Source organism: Ooceraea biroi, chromosome 8 (genome assembly GCF_003672135.1).
Source record: "Ooceraea biroi isolate clonal line C1 chromosome 8, Obir_v5.4, whole genome shotgun sequence".
NCBI lineage: Eukaryota > Metazoa > Arthropoda > Insecta > Hymenoptera > Formicidae > Ooceraea > Ooceraea biroi.
The window spans coordinates 7,586,045-7,605,666 of record NC_039513.1 but is presented as its reverse complement, the minus strand read 5'-3'; the positions used below and the strand labels follow the sequence as shown (position 1 = coordinate 7,605,666).

The 19,622-nt window shown below is 38.1% G+C and overlaps 3 protein-coding genes across 5 annotated transcripts in view; 2 read left to right on the top strand and 1 right to left on the bottom strand.

Annotated features, from left to right (window-relative positions):
• Positions 1-4,856, top strand: part of LOC105275774 (suppressor of lurcher protein 1) — a 226,943-nt gene extending 222,087 nt beyond the window's left edge. Inside the window, exon 13 of the mRNA XM_026971836.1 lies at positions 1,112-4,856. Within this exon, the coding sequence (XP_026827637.1) occupies positions 1,112-1,194 (83 nt within the window). The 3' untranslated portion in view covers positions 1,195-4,856. The remainder of the gene's footprint in view (positions 1-1,111) is intronic.
• A 2,234-nt stretch (positions 4,857-7,090) lies between these two features.
• On the top strand, positions 7,091-17,608 carry LOC105275725 (NADP-dependent malic enzyme). 3 transcript variants are annotated; one of them, XR_893281.2, is made up of 12 exons: positions 7,091-7,296; positions 11,731-11,899; positions 11,974-12,132; positions 12,202-12,383; positions 12,776-13,085; positions 13,165-13,347; positions 13,455-13,680; positions 13,739-13,881; positions 14,005-14,299; positions 14,375-14,519; positions 15,123-15,300; positions 16,706-17,608. XR_893281.2 is itself a non-coding variant. In XM_011332792.2 (11 exons), the coding sequence occupies exons 1-11, from the start codon at positions 7,106-7,108 to the stop codon at positions 16,710-16,712; spliced, it is 2,010 nt and encodes a 669-aa protein (XP_011331094.1). In that variant the 5' UTR covers positions 7,091-7,105; the 3' UTR covers positions 16,713-17,608. The 3 variants fall into 3 exon arrangements, 2 of the variants coding, with proteins under 2 accessions (XP_011331094.1, XP_026827636.1); XM_011332792.2 differs by lacking the exon at positions 15,123-15,300; XM_026971835.1 differs by lacking the exons at positions 7,091-7,296; positions 16,706-17,608 and adding an exon at positions 8,540-9,056 and having other exon boundaries at positions 15,123-15,162.
• Positions 17,609-17,988: 380 nt separating this feature from the next.
• On the bottom strand, positions 17,989-19,349 carry LOC105275724 (RWD domain-containing protein 1). Its single transcript, XM_011332791.3, has 4 exons — positions 19,147-19,349; positions 18,636-18,985; positions 18,380-18,566; positions 17,989-18,282 (listed from the first exon to the last, which is right to left on the bottom strand). The coding sequence occupies exons 1-4, from the start codon at positions 19,217-19,219 to the stop codon at positions 18,167-18,169; spliced, it is 726 nt and encodes a 241-aa protein (XP_011331093.1). The 5' UTR covers positions 19,220-19,349; the 3' UTR covers positions 17,989-18,166.
• Positions 19,350-19,622: the final 273 nt, after the last annotated feature.

Here is a 19,622-nt window from a genome sequence, read left to right as displayed (position 1 = left end):
ACAACTTGGGGCATTGTTGCACGCCCATTGGCCGGACTAGCCGCGATGCCGCTGAACTTAATAGCTCGAAATACATCTTCGAGTGCTCGGTCGCCGCTTAAACGCCGTTTTACAGCGGGAACAATCGGAACGGAACGGAAAAATGCGCAAATTCGACTAGATCGAACGTTGTGCCTCGTCGTCCATCCGTCCGTCCGTTGTCCGACCCATTATCACATTGTTACTAATATGGCTCCGTGAAACTTTGGCCTCCCGAATTACGTGAAATCGATATTTGCGCGATGCTCGAGAGACTGACTCGACGAAACAAAACTATTCCGTGTAGTTGCATGTAATGCACGGTCAACTAGAATCGGTCGCCATTATCGTGAAACAAGTTGCAAATACGACTCGGCCGGATGTGACGCGTATTTATAGGCAATCAACGATAATGTCGCGCACCGCTGCTCTCTTCCTCTTTTCCTGGTTCGTAAAACGCGGGATCGTGCAACGGTAGTTTCAATATTCTATAGATTGTATCGTCGACTTTGCAATATTTGTTCGGAGGTGTGCTAGCGTGAGATTGCATAATGAACGAAGCGACGTAATGCGATCCGATATCAGTTTGAACGGTTGTTATCGCCGAATTTTGATAAAGAGGCACGGGTAATGAGAAAGTTAAACGTTGTTGCGCCCGTTGTTTTATTCGCTTCATCCATCACAGTCTTTACTGGAAAATCTTGGAATTTCATTCGACATCTCAACGAGAAAAATTGCGCGTTCCATGCTGATGCCGGTACAGATTGGCACAGCGTACACGATTGCTGCAAAAATGTTGCGGCTTTTTCCACTTCGTCGCGGCAGCTCGTTGCGTTACATTTTTTCTACTCTGCATACGTGCGGCAATAAAAAGAGCGTGCGAGGAGCAAACACGAACAAAAGCGAGCGATATGTATATTAGTATTTATGCCATCGTTATCATGTGTTATCACGCGCATAGTTGGTATACAGGCCGGGCGCGGATCGATAGCACGCGCGAGAGGTCAACTGCAAGGGAAAAAAGTTGATCCGTGAGCGCTGTTATCGGGGGCGCGAATCAAAGTAACCGTGAAATTATTTTTTGCCATTAAAGGTGCCACGTCGCCACCGCCACTGCCGTTGCTGCTGCTGCTGCTGTTCACGTACCGTTTTCTCATCGGCCGAGTCTCGCATTAAAAGGTAGTCGCAGCCGGTCGGCCACGCGGATGGATTTACAACTGGCTCAATTTACAACGAATCGCAACTTTGAGATCGAGAGCCATCCAGAATCACCAGAAGCTCACCGAAGAAAGTGGCGACTTCGTTGATGAATTTGTCGAGAGAAAGGGAAAGAAAGAGAAAGAGCGAATGTATGCGTGCACGCGTGTATGTACCTACAAAGTCTATTATCCCTCGAGACACAACTTAAGAGAGACGGTCTTAAATTTATCCTCGCATTCCTCCTCATTCCACCTCGTTCGTGCGTGTTACGTCGACTAGCCCGAGAAGAAAGCATCGGCAATAAAGTATTTTTACGCCGGTTGAACAGCGTGCAGGAGCAGCCGTGAAGAAGCTGTACGGACACGACGTCGTTCGTCAAGAAAACTCATCGCAGCCCCGTAAGCAGGAAAGTAGGATTAATCGGCTGCATCGCTGAATTGCTGGCCGATAGCCTACGTGGGTAAGTTACAGTCGAGCTAATTCCTTCGGAGATGGATTTCTACCTTCAACCGATCGCTGACAGCACTCTGTAGAAGCATCGCGATTTATCGCCGCTAACGTACGACTGATCCTGATTTAAGGAAACGTATTTTAAAGGCGCGCGGTCATCCCTCGATATTATTACATCGAGTTTCACCATGATAACTTGAAGCGAAACGAAATCTCCGTAGACCGTAATTTCCACCGTTTTCTTTAATACCGAGAAAGTCTTAAAATCATGCTCGCGTGCTCTTTGACAAAGTTTGTCTACTCGTACGACTATTTAAACTTGGGTTTGCTCATTCTTGATGAGTAATGTTTTTCACCTCTCGTGCGGACAGATCTCTCGAGTAACCGTAGTCTGTCCGAATATTGCTCGAAAATCATACCGTAGGAAAAATTTGCTTTCGCAGACTCGTCACGGACGGATCTGTCACTACATCCCCTATACGACTGTGATGTTCCCGATCTTTCGTAGTTCATTAGAAGGCGAGAACGAGTCTTATCGTGCGCGAGAGCGGACATTTCTATCCAATAATTAAGTCCTGGCGGTACTATTAATCACCGATCGCATCGTGGGAATTTAGAAAGCGTATAGTTTAAGACTTCACCGTTGGGAATCTGGTTTAACAAGCGAGCGTTAAACAAGCAGGAAAATTGTCGGTTAGTTTAAAGTTTCGGATTTCGAATCCACTGCGAAAATAATTGACACGTTTAACGTCACGCATGAGAGTGATTGACGCGCGATTCTTCAGAATGTGCGTGTCCGCACATTGAATCGTTTCAATAATGAGCAATACGTGATCGACCGAATTTACACGGGCCACTGAAGATTAATGGACGATATTTTGGAAACACTTTTTGAGATTGCGAAATACATTGGCATTGCATTATTCGACATCGCGGCAACATTGGCATTTACTAATTCCCCTTCAATCTGCATTTGATGTGATGATGCGGAAAATCGATCGTGTTCAGCGCAAACCAATTTTCTCGTCAATCTGGTACAATCACACGAGAGTGAAACGTAGTAAATATTATATATATATATATATATATCGATTTGATGCCTTTCAAATGACGACGTTTGTATTGATTATAAAAGTTTAATTCCTTGTTGCTCTGGAATTTAATATTTTTTAATTCGGCGTGTTTCATATACACGTGTATATACGGAATGTCTCGGCTGTTGCCGTCTTTCTCGTTAGAATCTCTAATAGGTTCTTTGACAAATTAGAAAGTACTTTATTGTCATCTTCATCAAGCGGAAGATTAATGAACGTGCCTCATTCATCGAGACATGTCCACTTTTTATACACTGACGATCAAACCATGAAAAAAGCTTCCAGTAAGTTGGAATCGATTCAAACTTAAAATTTATGAATTTTAAAGATGTTTCGCTTTCTCAGAAAATGGTTTTATAATGAAGAATATGAAATATGGCCCGAAGCATTTTCTCGAGCTTATTACAGCAATTATGTGACAAAACCAAATAGCGTCATTTTCTAACAATCCACGCGCACACATCGCGTCGATACAAACGCGCTGATTGCGTTTACACAAAATCGAATATCGAAGAGTATAAACTTGATATTGAGTGACTCTGTTCATGTGAAAAGTCCACGTGGAAGGTGATACAAGTGAAGAATAAGAAATGAACTTTTACGAACTCGATATCAAATTGTGTATCTATAGATACAAAAAAAATAACTAGGTAGCAATACTGTCATTATATATACGTTAGACTCTACTGTGAGTATTTTTTAAATAGGTTTATAATATGTTGATAAATTCTTCCGAATTTCCAGTTGATTTTTACAAAAAGCAGTATGCCCATATGGTGTGACTCATGCGTTTTCGTGTGTGTATGCGTGCGTGCAAAAAATAAAAGGAATCGCGGTTGTGTGTGTGATGCGGATCAGAAATGTATGATCAGAAATCACTTTTGTTTTCCGTTATTCCCATGTTAACGATAAGAAGAGAAAAAAGGGCAACACTATTAGTAAGTTGAATAACTAAATTGGCACTATATGAGATGCTTATATGTAACTATCACCATGTAAATATTGTTACATTCAATTCGTTTTAACAGCTGTCACTATACATAGCCACATTGTCTCTCATCGTATAACTAGTGATTCACCAACAGAAAGAACCGATTAGAAGCAGAAATCGCAGTTCTTTGATAATCGGAGAAAATACAAATCTCTTTTGTTATTAACTAATTTGGATGCATTGTTAACGTAACGACATTAATTTTATGATCAAAATTCTAATGATCAACTGATCGATAGCAAGTTAATTTTCTATAGCATATACGCAGAAATTAATTAATTTTATGATTAATTTCATGATAGATATAAATTAGTATTAATTTTGTAATTGGCACTTATGATCGATTGATTGATTGGGAGTTAATTTATTATAACATGTAATTTCAATGAAATGGATTTACAATATAATTCGTTCATGAGATATACTATTGTCTATAAATTTGAAAACGCGTAAATAAAATGAAATTAAAAAGAGATTATTCAATGAAAGAGATATTTTATTTCACGTGTTGTTTTCGATCAAGCGTGTAAAAGAAGGAAACGCGAAAGTTTCGCCAACTGAGCGAAACTTGACGCAGTTTGTAATGTTAAAGCTTGAAAGCTTTTTCCAAGTTGTCTCGCAAGACAGATTGTATATTCCTTTGTTAATTCTTACGTCTAAAGGCGAATCGAAAAATTCACATTAAAATAATCGGAAATGCGACGGCAATGTACTAGTGGAACGCTGCGTAATCAAGCGGGAAGTTCAGGGGCGACCTAGCAGCGTGCGTTCCTGAATCCTAGAAACGTAACTCTTTTCCTTTCGTATACCGCCTACTACTGGGACCTTACCAGTCGAGTTAACCGAGTGTCGCGCCTGGGGCGCTCCAGACTTTGTCCTGCGGTTAAAACTATCCGAAAGCATCGCAGTCGCGCTCCGGAACAAGGGACGACCGTTGATCGGAGCGGTGACTTCGGTATCCGCTGAACGCAGCGGATGTATTTTCTTATTCTGTTTTGTGGCTCTTGCCCAATCGTCTCACACATGAGTTACGAGAATGTAATGCAACAATCATCGTTATTGTCCTAATAAATCTTCACGTATGAATCCATACGTCAATCCTATGGCTGTGTTATTTATGTATTTCATCGCCATTTCCCATACCTCCATTTTCAAGCGTGCTGAACACCATCAATGAAAATTAAAAATTATTTTTTTCGATGGAGAGATGAATTTGGAGTTATCTTTTAAAAAGTCTGATGTCATTGGCTCAGCGCGGCATATCGAACAATTGATTGCAACAAATAAACGCTGCAAATGCTTTATGAGCGTCCACGCGCTTCCATATTGCCTCGTTAACGTTAAATAAAAACTTGGGGAAGAGTATTGATCTATAATCAATAAAGTTCTCCATGTCCGCCGCTTTTGGTTCTTTTAACTAGAAAACGAGCTATGATGAGCTGAAGAGGCGGTTAAACTTCACCGTAACTCTACTAGATCGTTAAGTGCGTAAAGGAGGCCGCCTTGTCACTTGAGGAGCTACGAAACGAGAAACTCTTGCAATGCATTAACATCTCAGCAATTGTTTGAGATAATTATCCTTGATATTTAGAATCTAGGCGGGCATTATAACGAACTCACTCTCACAATCAGTGAAACTCACCGACAACAGCGTATGTTTGTTTGGAATCATTTAATGTCAAGGATATATTTTATAAATAATTTCCGATACAAGCACGGAAAGATATCAAGATGTCAAATGTGTTTGTCGTTTATTTATTAAACATGCGAGAAGTAATTTAAATAATTAATTTCCAATAATCTTCCTTTTTAATATTGCGGTTTGCAGAGTGCAGTTGCGCCGAATGTATAAAATTAATCACATTTGTGATTATAATATCAGTTATTTACATTGGCAAAATTATAATAATTGATATAGGATACTCAAATGTATTTATAATTAATTTCAACTAAAATACAATGCGTAGTTGGCCGTAGTTTCCATCAAAATTGCGTAAACGCACCTGATTGCATTCCATGCGCTAATCTGCATCGATTGCATCCGGATTTCGAAAAAACGGCCTTCATAAATTTCCCTTATCATGATTTATCAGCAAATGATAACGATATTGCACGCGAAAGATAGTAAAATATAAAAAGCTTTTTTACGATCCTCTTCCCAGATAGAATACTGCGCGGATGATTCATCGGTTGGTGAGAGAGATGGTGCTCTCTCGAACTCTCGACACGCTGGTCGGTCAGGTCGTTTCCTGTCATCGTTCCGACAAACCGGATGTACTAGCTGTCGGTTAGCGAGCAGAGTGTTTCATGAGAAACGAATGCCGAGAATATACATTGTAAAAATATCGCGTCTTCCCACAGCAAGTCTGTTGCAATTTTGGCCTGCGGGCCAAGCGTTTCGTTCTCGACATCAGCCCATTGAGCGAGACGGAGAAGAAAGAGAATAGTCACATGGAGTGCCATTCGCGGATCACCAATGGCCGTTGTATTATCCATTGCGATTTGCAATCAGAACATGCATTTTGGAGACGATCGTGCGTCCAAGATGTGCGTGACAAGAACAAATATCTGTATTTATCCTTGTAATATTCTAAAGTCTCTTACGCGAGACAACAAGAGGGATAAAATGGCATACAGTATCCGCTACCGCACATATCGGGGGGTGGAATGATAGTAACGCGTACCGTTATCACTATTTTTATTGCCAAAAGAACAGATTTCGTAATACATGAATATTTGAACTCAATTATTGTCGAGTACTAGATAAGTGTATATATACATGTGTGTAAATTGTCGTATTATAACAATTATTAATTTAATATCTGTAGAATAAACTTTTACGATTTTCAATCTTGGTTTTAAAAATAATATTGGACACAACGAACAAACAAAAAAGAATAATAATTTTGTTTGATACTATTTATTTGCAATAAGATCAAGTGAAACATCGACAACTTTCTTATATATTTCATTTGAGATGATACATCCGATTTGTACTGCTAATCGTAAAATCGATAAATAAGCCGACAGTTGCATATACCCGGACAGACCAGGAACGATGATTAGATAAGAGTTCATGGAATGGTAGACCTGAGAAATTCACTGAAGATTCACGTCAAATGTATAAATTCGCAGTAGATACACGACGAGTAACCAAGCTAGCAAGTAGAGTAGATAAATAGTAAATATGTGCAATGTTTGCAGAAAGTGTAACTGCCAGAATGATAAGATTTTCAAGATCAAGTAGGATTAAATGACAGAAATTCTTTCTTTTTCTCAAAAATTTTCTAGTAATCGATAAATGACATAATCTTTTTATGTTTCCTCGCCTCTTCGATTCTCGCGCGTCACAATGACGCCGCGCGGCGCGGCGCACCTTTCGGCGCGCCTTTGTCGCGCCGCCGACGAAACGGACCGTCGCGGCGCGGACGCGGCCACATCTCCAAGAACGCGCAGTCGCGCGCCGGTGCTGTCGGGTGGGAGGTGCGATCAGCTGCGAGCACGCGAGGAGAGCGAGATGTTCGTCCTGCAAAAGTCTATATTGTGAGTATCGAGGGACAAATTTACGCGGGACGTGTACGGTCGTCACTATCGGTCACTCTCAGGCTCGCGATCCGTCGACGAGCGACGCACGCACACTCGCGCAAGCGGAACAGCAGGTGCGGGTCGAGCCCTTTGCGAGCACGGGAAGGCGATCGTTTGAGGGAAGAAGGGCCGCGAGTGTAAGTCGACTCGTGGCCCGCAATGCGGTGCTGAAAATCGGAGCGCCCAGCCAGCTGGCGATCGATACCACGCGAAGCCGTTGCCGAGCGAGGATCGCGTCGTGCTTTTCTTCAGGTGTCTCATCACCGTTGGCCCGCTCTCTTACGTTCTTCTCTCTTTCTCTCTCTCTCCCTCCCCCTGGCCTTCGTTCGTGGCCTTGACCGTTGTCGAAGGACTCCTTGCTTCCGCGATGTTCTCGATGCTCGCCGGTCAAATGAGGTTCGCACTGATCATCATGCTTTCAGAAAGCAGTTCCACGACGATCTATCGCGCAATTCATCAGGACTATTATCCCGAGTTAAGGGGGGAGCCTGCTTTAGAACGCTGAAAATAAGGTATATTTTACGAATTGTTTTTGGAGAAACTATACAGCGGATCATTATAAAACTTTGATGCATTTATTAGTACATGTTTAAAGATAAAAAAAATTATTTTTTGATTTGAATATATCGCTTGTAGAGGTCGTCCTGGAGAAATCTTAGTGCAGCCGCGTCGCCGGCATTGCAAATTGGTGAGCATTCTCCTGCCTCCAAATTTCGTCTAAACTGAAAAATTGAAATATCTTCTCGTTATTTATGAATTCCCATCGTCGATGAACCAAAGCGAGAAGAAAAAAGTTGAAAAGTGCCAAAATGGTGGAGCTTAGAACACAAAAGTACGATTTTTAGGCAAAGTTGTTGAACTTTTTCATGCAAAAGTAATTGTTTAACTTAATGTTTTTATGAATATTAAAGGTTCATCGACGATGGGAATTCATAAATAACAAGAAAATATTTCAATTTTTCAGTTTGGATGAAATTTGGAGGCAGGAGAATGCTCACCAATTTTCAATGCCGGCTGCACTAAGGTGCCTCCAGGACGACCTCTACAGGCGATATATTCAAATAAAAAAATAATTTTTTTATCTTTAAACATGTACTAATAAATGCATCAAAGTTTTATAATGATCCGCTGTATAGTTTCTCCAAAACAATTCGTAAAATTATACCTTATTTTCAACGTTCTAAAGCAGGCTCCCCCCTTAATTACCGAGAAAAAATATCGACGCGATTCATTAGACATCGGTGGCAAATCTCCAAAGAGAATTTACAACGATAAATTTCCAGCAACTGGTTGTTATTATACATGAGTAGTATAGTTTCACGCATAAACACAGCGATTTTCAAGAAGAATCTACTCGTACGATCGTATCGCTTCCATTCCGCTGAATGCGTCGGCGTCTCATTTTTTTCTCACAATCAGTTATTATCATGGGCGTCACGTGACGTACTATTGAAATTATCTGCGCGTTCGAAACAATCGATAACGGAACAGACACAATATGAACGTAAGCACATGGTGGTGCTTGATGACTCATGGATGTGTTCAGTCATCTATCGGCATGACGCACGAGTTGCATCTCAATCCGCTTGACGAAACCCCACGTGTGTCTCATCCGCGAGCCGTGAGATGCACTTGATCGATTATTTGTGCCAATTGATTGAATGTCGCTTCCTAGCGATTCGACAATTTTGCGACCTGTGCACGTACCATCTCGCCGCGTAAGTGACATGACGTAGCGCGAGTCAAATATTAAATGCTACCGGAAGCTCCGTCGTTTCCGTTGGGATAAATTTATCCACATCAAGAAACTATTTTATACTCGTCCTCGGATATCTTTCTCGTTCTTTTTTTCTCTCATTTTTCACGTTAACCTTTATGGACGTTCTCATCAATTATGTATGAACGAATATAAAAGTAGAATTTTGATTATAACGACGGGACTTTCCTAGCTTTTTAAGGATACTCGCTTTTTATTATCAGCTGCTTCCGACAGCAAAATCGCAAAATCAAATCACGATCTTACATATATTAAATAATTACTGCTAGATCTCTAATAGTAGATAATTGTAAACTTAGTCTAATTAAAAGCTCTTAATTGGTCTAATTAAAATAATAATATATATTTAATTATTGTATAGATATAAGATATGTATTTCGAGTGAATACATTTGGATACAATTAACGATTAACGATTTGATACGGATTCACAATAATGCGTTTTATGCGAACTGGCGCTCCTCTTGCTCTGTCTTGATGTTTTCGACTTTATGTTAGTTATCGAATTAATTAAAAAAAAGTCGTCTCCATCGTTCGTTATTTTCGACTGCCTCTCTTATTTGTCCTTGCCTTATTTGTCTCGTAATATCACACGTAACAAGAATCCATGCATTTATACATTAGGTCCAAAATATTTCCCACATTACTGTCATTGTCACAATCGATCGATTAAAGCCATGGGAAAAATCGCGACAAATACAACTGTGCTCTAACATAACTCGCAAGTTCGTCGTTGCGCTACGATGAAGCTGCGTTGTTTTATGTCACTGATGACTACGCTGTCAGGACTATTTATAGAATCCATAAAAAGAAAATTATGTAATTATGTAATGCTACTGCTATCGAAACTACTTCTTATATTCTTATATTGATCACACGGAATCGATAATTTTCTTTAATTTACATGCAACAACACAACATCACGTATATAAGCATGCAAATGTGACGGAGCGCGGTCCGCTTGTTTAATGTCATGAGGAAACTGTAATAACGAAGGCCACGAGTCCCTCCATGAATCGTTTAACAGATCGAAACTGCTATTCCATTATAATGGCATATTATAGGACCGCTCAAAGGCATGCTTCCAATCTATGTTTGCTTCATCTATATTAAAACATAATTACGTTTACGAATATCCCACGAGTGCAAGAACTATCATTGAACTTTAAACTATTAAACTATATTAAAAGGCTATTAAAAGGAGACACTTTCCTGTGCAAACGTTTAATTTCAAATTATCTGTTTTTGTATTTTGCGATGTAAAACCTTGCATTCAGGCGAACATATTGTCTTTATAATGTGCCATATCAATTACATTCTAATTATGACCATCACGTTCTGAAAACGACTAAAAAATACATATATGCTAGCTACCTCAGCAAATTTCACACGATCATTTCTTTAAAGCTGGCTTTACGCCATGGAAATAATAATAGCATAACCCGCTTTGTGGCTCTTGAGCCGCGAGAGACTGATGTCAGGTGATGTCGTAGACATAAAAAGATTATGTCATTTATCGATTACTAGAAAATTTTTGAGAAAAAGAAAGAATTTCTGTCATTTAATCCTACTTGATCTTGAAAATCTTATCATTCTGGCAGTTACACTTTCTGCAAACATTGCACATATTTACTATTTATCTACTCTACTTGCTAGCTTGGTTACTCGTCGTGTATCTACTGCGAATTCATACATTTGACGTGAATCTTCAGTGAATTTCTTAGGTCTACCATTCCATGAACTCTTATCTAATCATCGTTCCTGGTCTGTCCGGGTATATGCAACTGTCGGCTTATTTATCGATTTTACGATTAGCAGTACAAATCGGATGTATCATCTCAAATGAAATATATAAGAAAGTTGTCGATGTTTCACTTGATCTTATTGCAAATAAATAGTATCAAACAAAATTATTATTCTTTTTTGTTTGTTCGTTGTGTCCAATATTATTTTTAAAACCAAGATTGAAAATCGTAAAAGTTTATTCTACAGATATTAAACTAATAACTGTTATAATACGACAATTTACACACATGTATATATACACTTATCTAGTACTCGACAATAATTGAGTTCAAATATTCATGTATTACGAAATCTGTTCTTTTGGCAATAAAAATAGTGATAACGGTACGCGATAAGAACAACTTATCTATAGGATCTGACGATCTGTCGAATCAATGGTCTCGTGATACTATTTCGAAAATTAACATCATATTATCACATCTTTTCACTGATTATCATCTAAAAAGTACTCGCGAAAATGATGGATGGTGTTACATTCCTTATAAAAAGACTTTCGATTCTCACGCGTGTATGAAACTGTATAACTCCGCTGAAATATGACTCATCGTCTGTGTCATCATCAATTACGGTAAATGGTAGAGACAACGAAGATTGTACAACATTTAAAACGGATGTTATATCTATGTGTATAAAACAAGTGGTTTTATGCCACGGACGCAGACGTCAGGCATAGTTTCGCCAACAGTCGAATGAATGTTTTTCTCTTCAACCGTTCTTTGCGGGATACCGAAACAAATACCATTTATGTCTCATAGACTGTAATTTATTACAGTCTGAGGTACCATACAAATTTTTGGCGCATATTTGTAGATCGATCAGTGGCAGAAACTGCGGAGGATCATGGACGCGAACGCTTCCACCTTTGCACGCCGCCGTGAGAGACATTCCGCAAAGAGACATCCACGAGGTTTCGGGAGATGTGATACCCATCAATATGGTGAAGGGTATCGGACATCTCAGAGATCCCCGACTTAATAAGGTATTATTGTGTCTGTCGGATTTTGCGTTTATTTAAATTACGTTTACAATCCTGATGTGTGCGTTCCGTAACAGGGCTTGGCATTCACTCTGAAAGAAAGACTAGCTCTGGGGATACATGGTCTGCAACCGCCTAGATTTAAGACACAAGAGGAACAACTGGCTCTGTGTAAAGCTTCAGTGATGAAGTACTCGGAGGATTTAAACCGATATTTGTATCTAGTGGAGCTTCAGGTAAATATCGTTTGTTGCCGCACTCACGTGCCCAAAACTGTTCTTACCTTTTATCGGAATCATTTTTAGGAAAGAAACGAAAGATTATTTTTCCGCTTGTTGAGCGAGAACATCGAGCAGATGATGCCAATCGTTTATACACCTACGGTCGGTTTGGCCTGCCAAAAGTTTGGCGTTATTTATCGCAGACCTCGCGGACTTTTCATCACTATATACGACAAGGGCCATATTTATGAGATCTTAAATAATTGGTTAGTATTAATAAAGATAATATCAAAACGGTCATTTTGAAAGGACGGGGATCAAATATATTTGTGAGAACCTGTTTTTAAAATTTTTATGTAACGTGCATCAAGTAATTAAATCAGACATGATTCGGTAATCATCGTGAGAGTTGGAAGAAGAATACGTTATTCGCTAATATCATATAAAGAGCCTCTGGAGTTAAGCGTCATGCAGAGTCGAGCGGAAAGTGCGCGTGTGGCGTGCATTTGCTAAAAATAGGATTCAACGCGATATGTACAGCAGCGCACGCATCACGTTTCGTTATGTCGCGGAGCAGCGCCAAGCGAGAAAGAATGATCATGTTACGCACAATGTCGCATTAGTCTATCTTCTATGATACCTCTTATCGCATTGCCAGGCCAGAACAAGCAGTGCGCGCCATTTGCGTGACAGACGGCGAGAGAATTTTAGGTCTTGGTGACCTCGGTGCTTGCGGTATGGGTATTCCGGTTGGAAAACTGGCGCTTTATACAGCGCTAGCTGGTATTAAACCGCATCAATGCTTGCCGATCGCCATCGATGTAGGCACTAATAACGAACAGCTGAGGAACGATCCTCATTACATCGGTCTTAACAAGCCTAGGAGTCAAGGTGCCGAGTATGACGAACTAATCGACGAATTTATGGCTGCCTGTGTGCAGAAGTACGGACAAAACGTTCTTATCCAAGTAAGCTAACATCGGATATCGCAGACTTAGCATGCATGTATCCTATATGATTCTACACAATGTGATGATAACGCTTCAGTTTGAGGACTTTGGAAACCACAACGCCTTCCGCTTCCTGGACAGGTACAGAGACAAGTATTGTACGTTCAACGATGATATACAAGGCACGGCCGCGGTTGCGGTGGCTGGAATCTTGGCGTCAAAGAGAATAACGAAGAAGAGAATGGCAGATAATAAGTTTGTCTTTCTGGGTGCCGGAGAGGTATATGAGAGATAATAATCATATCTCTCAAGAAGAGCAAACATATTCGCATGTTTGCTCCGGGATTACGATGAAACAACATTTATTCTATTTGCTCGGCTGTGTAGGCAGCTATCGGGATCGCCGATCTCTGCGTCAAAGCAATGATGGCTGATGGTTGCACCGAGCAGCAAGCGCGCGATAACATCTGGATGATGGACATTGATGGACTACTCGTGAAGAATCGGCCCGAAGGTAATCTGGACGGCCACAAAATCTGGTACGCAAAGGACCATAAAGTGACGAAGACCCTGATCGACGTCGTGAAAGAGATCAAACCCACCGTTCTAATAGGTAAGCAGCTTCTCTCGAGGAAAAACGATCTTGGTGCAGAGTCGAAATGTTCGCGCAGGCGCTGCGGCGGCGGCAGGGGCATTCACACCCGAGGTTCTAGCAGAGATGGCAAAAAATAACGAGAGGCCGTTGATCTTCGCTCTAAGTAATCCAACCAGTAAAGCTGAATGCACGGCGCAGCAGGCGTACGAGTATACCAATGTACGAATGTCATCCCATTTCAAATCGACTAAGAATAACGTAACACCCTATAATAGTTCCGCTCGCTGACGGCGCACTAAACTGATTTGTCGGACCGAACGTGTGTCTGAACGTGTGTTTTAGGGTAGATGTATATTCTCCTCGGGTTCACCGTTCGGCGAAGTGAAATATAACGGGAAGACGTACAAGCCTGGACAAGGCAATAACGCGTATATCTTCCCCGGTATCGCCTTGGGCGTTATCGCAACCGGAGTCCACCATATCACTGAAGATTTGTTCCTGATCTCCGCACAGGCCGTTGCTGACCACGTGAAAGACGAGGATCTTGAAAGGGGTAGTCTGTATCCACCGTTAAACAGTATCCGCGAGTGCTCCATCGACATTGCAATTAAAATAGCGGATTACGCTTACGCGAAAGGTTGGTATCGTCATAATCGTATAATATTATGATTAGAAAATGTTTATTCATACTATATCCGTTACACGTTTACAGGCGGCTTGGCGAGTGAGTATCCCGAGCCGAAAGATAAACGAGAATTTATCATAAGTAAGATGTACGATGCCAATTATGACAGTCCACTGCCAAATCTGTACGAATGGCCGGGCGATTCTGCCAAACCTCGCATCTTACCGGAGAAGTAAGTACGATGACGACGACTTTCATGCCGTCGAATCAAATTTCCCTATCACGTAGGAATGAGTCGCATCATTCAACAAAAATGTCACTTTTCTAACTAGCTGTAGGATCGAGGAAGTAGCTAGCTAAATCGAAATTAGCGGTAACAAGTAGAATCGCATACGAGTAGAGTTAATAGAAAATCTGATTACAGCGAACAAGAGCGTTAGAAGATTTATTAAGAATCTTTTATTTTGGTACGACACTTTTTGCACGCGCTTCTTTATGATTCCTTGTTTCTTTGCATTGCCCCACGACTATAAAACTATATGAATTGATGCTTTATCCTGATTATCTTTTTGCTAATGCGCTAATTTGCAGCACATTTATATATGCAACGATGATATTAATGCTCTATCTTAAGCTTGTTTTCTTATTTGTGATTTATTTTCATGGAGAGAGTGTAAGATATTAATTGTTCTAATATTACTGAGTAAACACATTTCATTCTGCGATGAGCACTGTTATATATCCATGTAATATATCCATTCTCTTCACAGTGTTGCCCCTCTTCGATGCTGTATTCATAAGAAATTTCAGTGGACATTTAATTCATTTTTTTCAGAGACACAATAGAAATCCGCCACGATTTAAAACATCTGTAGCGGATTTTATCGGCCGGAAGTAGTTGGAGGCTATCATTATTGTCTGTAATGATAAAAATATCAATGTCTCTTCAGCTCATAATCAATGTCACTCACGACATTTGCAAACATCAAAACATCTTGCACATAGTTTTAATCGTAAGAGATGTTGTTCCATCAGATGATTAACGCTATAGCGTTGCCAATTAATTCGTACCAAAAGTGCTAATACTGTATATGCGGCACGACTTAATTGTTAGCAGTATCATTGTTGCAATAAGCTAACAGTATTTTAATGTATTTTAATGTCCTCCTTCGTCAGCATATCAGTATTAATGATGATGAGTACGTTGCATAGATAAACAGTTAAAAATAACGAAAGGAAGATCATACATTCTACATAGTTATATATTATAAAAATACATTGCATTATTTTGCGCATGTTTTAAACATCGCGAAAAATGTTTGTATTATATCAAACTGATGTAGCACCGATATTTTTCTTGGATAATTTTTTATTGGAACAATTGGAATAATTATGCAATTTTTCTCATCTGATTACGAACTCGTAAGAATCGATTGAATTATAAAATAAATTGGGCATAGGATTATAAAATAAATGCGATAAATTTAGGTTCCCCGATTTCTCATTCACGGACGATGATAATTATCTACAAGATATGAAAACAACTTAAATCTTCCTCCTTCACTTCCTCTCCTGAAGTTATCTCTATCGAGAAGGTCATTCGACGCGAATGTGTCCTCGGAATTTCAGCAATGATCGAAGCACACGTTTTCTCAAGTCGGAAATCTTTTATTTTATGCATGAGATGTCTTATATTTATAGATAATTATCAATATTTATAAATTTTAAATAAATGTACATAAATCAAATGTGATTAATAAATTTAAATAAATAAATGGCGATAAAATACGTGAATATAAGTTCAAAATTTTTAGCATTTCTCATTACAGTTACATCCCGTGCAAAATTGTTCTTTTAAAAGATTCACAGTTTTAATGCTTTGGAAACTTGTGGTTTTCAGGAGATAAAGGAAATAATGTATTATATTTATATCATATTGATGTATTTTAGATAAATATTTTACCTTCACTATCATAATCATTATCATTTCTTTTGGAGCTGCATGCTGTATAATGTGCAATGATGTGATAAATAATATGCTTTTATAATTATAATTGTTTGATAAAAGCAAGCAAATCCCTGTAGTTTAGAGCATGGATGTTCTATATATACATTTTCTGAGAGTGTTTTGGGAGAAACAACGTGAAAGTTTAATAACTTGTCGAGTTTACCCAAGCGATCGAAATTACTTTTTCCTCTCAAAAATTCATAGTATTTATAAAATTAAAAAAACATTTAGAACGTTTCTTTATTTGCGTAAGTATTCTTCTAATTTCTTTACAAGATATATTATTTTAGTGTTATTACTATAATATATTCTATCAGTAATATTGTGATTCGTAAAAATTATGTATATCGCTTGGGATAAACTTACAAAACTGCAGATTTTTATAACTAACTTTGTTCTTCTCCCAACAGATTATGACGCGTTGGTGAATGTAAACACAAGACAACTACTTTGACATATACTTAATTTAATCCATTATGGTTGGCATTAAAACGTTAATATATTTTATGTATTATTGCGAATAACTAAATCGTATATTTAATAAGAAATTAAGCAATTACAAGTAATCAATGTCAATTGCGTTTAAATATGTTTATGTACTTATTTATTTCATGTAGCGAATATTGCGTTTTAGTGCAACACAGAATCAACCATTCACTAGCTTTGACATGGATTGTCAGGTTCCAGTAATATAGATTATTTATTTTTCCAAGACATTCACTTGAAAATACTACAAAATTATCATTATAACAATGTAGTATACAATATATCATCGCAATATATCTATTGTGTATTTTAAAACTATATAGTTAATGAATAGTAACCGTTCGTTACAACTAATTGATGTATGATTCTTTATTAGAAATGAGTTAGCATCATCTTCATGATTCTTTTTTATGAATTGTAACATCAAAACAAATGAAATTTCAAAAAGAGATTCAGTACAAGACCATGAAGAAATAGCGTCATTTTTAGGTACAAATACATTCACGTTAACCAAATATATTTTGTTTGATGTGATTGGTATATCTAATAAATTGCAGAGGAGCGTCGAAAGAAATGTTATATATATATATATATATTGTTATATATATATAGTTTGGTAATAGCAATACTTTTTGTACTCTACTGTGCGCATCTTAGTAAAAAGAAGCGTTTACAAATTTGTTAAATGAAACATCGGAATCTATTTACGTTGTATGAGATGAAAGTACTTATTTCTCTCGATAATATCGACATTTTATTAATTGCTATGACAGAAGAGGAAACTTTTTTGTCTGTACAATTCCCGTACAGCAAAATGCTGCCGCAAATAAGCATCTCGATATAATTGCACGTGAGAAATAAGTTCCATTAATTAATTACAAATATATATTTATAAATTATTGATAAATATATAAATTATAATGTTATGCAATACTGTGAATAAATGTTAAATCCTGATCGTTACTTTTTTTATGCATTAATGATCCATCTCCATACACCACATATGCGCGCGAGCACCATTCTCGCAAGGTTTTCATACTCCTTTGATCAAGAAGATGGAACCGTGACTTATCAAATTGAATAAAAATTTGTACTTTTTGATCTCGTTCTGGATCGAAATAACAAAGATTTTCTGAACAATTTTCTAAGATAAATACTTGGCATGAGTATAGAAGGGGGAGGCTCATATATGTTTAATATATAAATATTAAATATAAAATAGATATATTCTTCTTTAATAAAGGAAACTTACGAACAGAATTCATATATACAGAAGTATAAAATTATTTCATTCCTTAGTAATAATTTTATCTGTAATAATTTAGTATTTTTCTGATTTTTTCTACATATCAGTTTACATTAGTAACGCGTTGAATCAAACTCATTTAGGCACTATTATCCGATATATTTGGATCAAAGTCCGGGTCATCCTCATCATCGTCTTCAGAATCTAAATCGTCCAGATTTTGGAACAAGCTCTCATCAACTTTTACAGCATCGCCTGCATTGTACAAGTTATATGTGAGATTATCAATGTCTCTTGGGGAATAAGACTGAAGGTTTAAATTTGCTGAGAAATAAAATTTGACATAAGTTACCATCATCTAAGAATTTCAGATCCGACTGATCCAATGTTTTGTCAGTCATAAACAATTCTTTTCCAGTTAACTTTTTTCCCTCACGGTCTGCCAATTCTCTTCGTTTTGTGTAACCCATTTCCTCATCGAATTTCTCTTTCCAACTGAGAAAAGATTCCACGGTTACGCGGGTTCCCTCAAATCGTTTCTGTAAAAGGGCAAAAAACGAATGTTATTCAAAATTATTACTAATTATTACGTGATTCAAATTACTCACTCTTTCTGCCTCCTCTTCCTCCCTCCGTTTTTGTGCAGCGCTTTCTTCTCTCTTTAATTTTATTTTGTCCCACTGTACATTAAGCCATTCCTGAGCTGCGCTAACTAACGTAAAAACCATTACCATACCGAGATTTTCATCCATCTGTTCTGCCAGATGCGCTTTTAAATTCTCATCATCTCCATCCTCAAAGTTTTCCTGCTCGGTGATTGATATGACCAGCGGTTCATCTGGATACCTTGCCGTGTACGTAAACTCTAATCGACAACTGAGACCGTTCACAGTTTCTGGTTCATATTCCTCCGTTTTAATCGGAATAGCAAATATATAATACGGTTCCGTCGCTAAAACTGCGGAACGTACATCTCGGATTATTTCCAACCTTTTTATTAATTTATTAATAAATGTGGGTGATAATTTATAACTAAATGCGATAATTTATTATCGTATTGCATATTTCATCCGCTACTGCAATTGCAGGTTATGCGCTAAAATTCGATGACATACATACTTTCCAGTTCTCCGCAATAAATTGACTCCAAGGCTTCGATCTCATTGCGCTGCTCATCTTTGTAATCCATCATTGACAAGATTGGAATTTAAATTTCTGACGTATAATTCGTAACTTGTGGACAGCAGCAAAATATATTCTTAACCTACTTTACCTACTAGCCGCTGCTGCTGCGCGTGCAGAGATAAGCGACATCAAGTGGAAAAAATTAAAACTGTCGTCAATCGGATATCTCTCGTCTCGTCTCGTCGATTATACGCTCTTATTTTGGTTTGCATTTGAGAATACATTTATTTTCTAGTATAATATTTCATTAAAATAATGTAAAGCTTCTTACGTACATGTAATTTATATTATAAAATATTATTACATTTGTAAGTAAATCAAAATTAATTTTCTCGAGGCATCTTTTAAAAACAGTTCAAAGATATACGAAAAATTGATTAAATTTATTGAATTTATCATACAAATTTATT